This window comes from Atta colombica, unplaced genomic scaffold (assembly GCF_001594045.1).
Source record: "Atta colombica isolate Treedump-2 unplaced genomic scaffold, Acol1.0 scaffold100, whole genome shotgun sequence".
Classification (NCBI taxonomy): Eukaryota; Metazoa; Arthropoda; class Insecta; order Hymenoptera; family Formicidae; genus Atta; species Atta colombica.
Window position 1 is genome coordinate 451,030 of NW_017259185.1, and position 3,075 is coordinate 454,104.

General features: G+C 28.8%; 1 protein-coding gene across 3 annotated transcripts in view; it reads left to right on the forward strand.

Annotated features, from left to right (window-relative positions):
* The window catches only part of LOC108686253 (extended synaptotagmin-2), an 11,369-nt gene that overhangs the window by 2,916 nt on the left and 5,378 nt on the right, over positions 1-3,075 (forward strand). For 2 of the 3 annotated variants that reach the window (XM_018191464.1, XM_018191471.1), the window contains exons 2-8: positions 606-1,004; positions 1,144-1,284; positions 1,388-1,464; positions 1,550-1,616; positions 1,689-1,834; positions 1,943-2,063; positions 2,143-2,313. In XM_018191464.1, the coding sequence (XP_018046953.1) occupies positions 663-1,004; positions 1,144-1,284; positions 1,388-1,464; positions 1,550-1,616; positions 1,689-1,834; positions 1,943-2,063; positions 2,143-2,313 (1,065 nt within the window). In that variant the 5' untranslated portion in view covers positions 606-662. Of the gene's footprint in view, positions 1-605; positions 1,005-1,143; positions 1,285-1,387; positions 1,465-1,549; positions 1,617-1,688; positions 1,835-1,942; positions 2,064-2,142; positions 2,314-2,916; positions 3,003-3,075 lie in introns of all 3 variants that reach the window. The other variant, XM_018191481.1, reaches the window with a different exon arrangement.

Sequence of the window (3,075 nt, forward strand, 5' to 3'; positions counted from 1 at the left end):
TTTTCAATTATCGCTAAAAATATATATATGTAAATGAAAAATATATATGTAAATGAAAGAGAAAAGTCAGAAAAGTTTTACTGTGCTTCGTTTATTTATTTTAGTATTCTTAGTTTCATATTGCAGCAGAAGTTATCGACGTGTTTCTTATTTTGGTTGCGAGATACATAAATTTATCATGCTTGATGTATCGTGTATCAAGATTGCTGCGTTGGTCCAAACCATCACAAAATTTTATGTCCTCTCTTGATCTTAAAGGTCATCGCGAATTACGTTGATATGATCTAATGCGCGCATAGATATTCTACACGACTATGCAGTCGAGCAATTTCAAAGTAAAATCCATTTGAGTTTAGCACCGATCTTGACTTGATTATTTTAATTATGCTAATGGATATGAATGAACAAACAAATGCACATAATTGATTATGTCATGCTATTAGTTCTATTAATAAGCAATTAAATAATATATAATTTAATATATTATTATGTGTATATGTTGCATGAGCAATTTTTCGAAAATATAGTTTATTCATAAAATTTTATATACAAAAACATCTCAAATTACTTCAGAATAAAAATATTTGTGCATTTATTATTTGCAGGAAATCAAGATCTGATTAATAATATCCAATAAGATTTGAAAATAGAAACTAAAGACAATGGAAGGAGAATCGGAAAACAATTCTCTTAATAAAGATTCCAAACCAATTACTTGGCCGTACATGAACGTCAGCTCGCTAACTATATCGTTTCTGACTAAACTGGCAGCGGCTGGTATTATCTGGGGATGGGGATACTTCAACTACAGCATAGCCTGGTTGATTGCACCAATCGTGTTTTCCGTATGGAAAACAGAACGGAAAAGAGACAACGAATTAAGAACAATTACAGCACAAGCCAGTGTGCTGGTTAAAGAAAAGGAATTGATCGTCAGTCGAATGAATGAATTACCCTCATGGGTGTATTTTCCGGACTTTGATAGAGCCGAATGGCTAAATAGAGTATGAGTCTTTTTCATGATATATTCTAGAAATCATTTTCAAATAAAATATAGATATTAAATATAGATATTAAATTATTGCTTAACGATTTCAGAGAAGAGAATCTTAATTATCATAATTTTATATCCCACACTTTCAGATCTTATATAAGGTATGGCCAAGTATGAATCAGTTTGTCCGTCAGCTGTGTAAGCAAAGTATAGAACCGTCGATTGTTGAAAAACTGACCGAATATAAAATCAAAGGTTTTCAATTTGACCGTCTAGTCCTGGGTCGCATTGTGAGTTTATTTCAATTCTTTTTAAAGTCGTGCAGTATTTCTCTCTTTTATATTTTTATAATTTTTATATTTTTTCTAAAATCTATAAAATGATCTTTTACAGCCACCAAAAATTTATGGGATCAAAGTATATGATAAAAATACCTCAAGAAATGAGATCATCTTAGATGCAGATATTATGTGTGTATTCCTTTTACAAAATATATTAATTAAAAAAATATATTAATATCTTTAAAAATTATCTATTCCAACCTATTTTTTATAGGTATGCTGGTGACTGTGATATTACCTTTTTCGTTGGAAACATCAAAGGTGGTATTAAAGATTTTCAAGTAAGTATATAAAAGTCAATATACAATTATGGAATTTTCTGCAATTTTTAATAAAAATATAAAAAATTTCAGATACATGGTTTAGTGCGCGTTGTTATGAAACCTATGCTGCCCATGATGCCGTTAATCGGAGGTGTACAGATATTTTACTTGAATGTTCCTACTATTAACTTCAATTTAGTAGGAGTGGCTGATGTATTAGATTTACCTGGATTCAAGTATGCGTTTTTTTTTTATATAAAATATCTCACTCTAAAATTGATATAATAAGCAATTAATATTATTAATTGAACACAAAAATATTAAAAGCATGATATTTTTTTCAGTGAAATTTTAAGAAAGACAATCGTTGAACAAATATCAGCCATAGTTGTATTGCCAAATAAAATAATTATACCTTTAAGCGAAGAAATACCTATGGAGTCTCTAAAAATACCTGAACCCGAAGTAAGTTTTGCAGAAATATTTCATATATTGTATTCTTACTTTTTTTTTGTAATTAACATTTTAATTTTTTTTATTTTAGGGTGTTCTAAGAATTCATGTTGTAGAAGCAAAGCATCTGATGAAAAAAGATATTGGAATGCTAGGTAAAGGCAAATCTGATCCGTATGCCGTCATAAATGTTGGTGCCCAAGAATTCAGAACGAAAATAATTGACAATACTATTAATCCAAAATGGGACTACTGGTGTGAGGTATGTGCGATATTTCATAAATGCAAAAACAAATTCTTACCGTATAATGCATGTGCTTTATTGTAATCTATCGATATATATTCTTTAAAAAAATAATACAACACAAGGTCTTCCATATATGTGGTAAGAAAAATATTTTAGCAATTTACAAAATAAACTTTTTCAAGAACTAGAACTTTTCTACAGTCTATAGTTTCTATAGTTCATCATGTTACTCCATTTAATTAATGATATAAATGAGATATACCACTCTCTTGCATTTAATTTTCTTATAAAAATATGAATAAGTATATTTTATATAATATTTATAAATATTTATAAATATTTTATATAATATTTATAATACATTGCTGATCTAGCGTTCTCTAAATAATCAACTTTCTGCTTTCTCACATATAATTTACATATACATATAAATTCTAATCAACCGCAAACACTTTTTTTCCGCGATTACATTTCCCATTTCCTATCACTCACAGTGGTTAATGTTGCCTTTTTCAGACTGTAATTAGAATACATTTTAATCTTTCTATGTTAATATAATTTAGTTTCATAAGTTGGTATGTATGTGTGTATGTGATGTGCAATATATTATGGGATTAGTGTGCCGTGACTTCAGCCATCGCGCAACAGCTGACTGTACTGCTGTGGGACTATGATGACACAAAGGGCGATGAAAGTCTTGGAAGGTATAGTTATATATAACATTATATGGATTTTTTCTTATTTCATTATTCATTTCAGATTTCATGTCATTACACA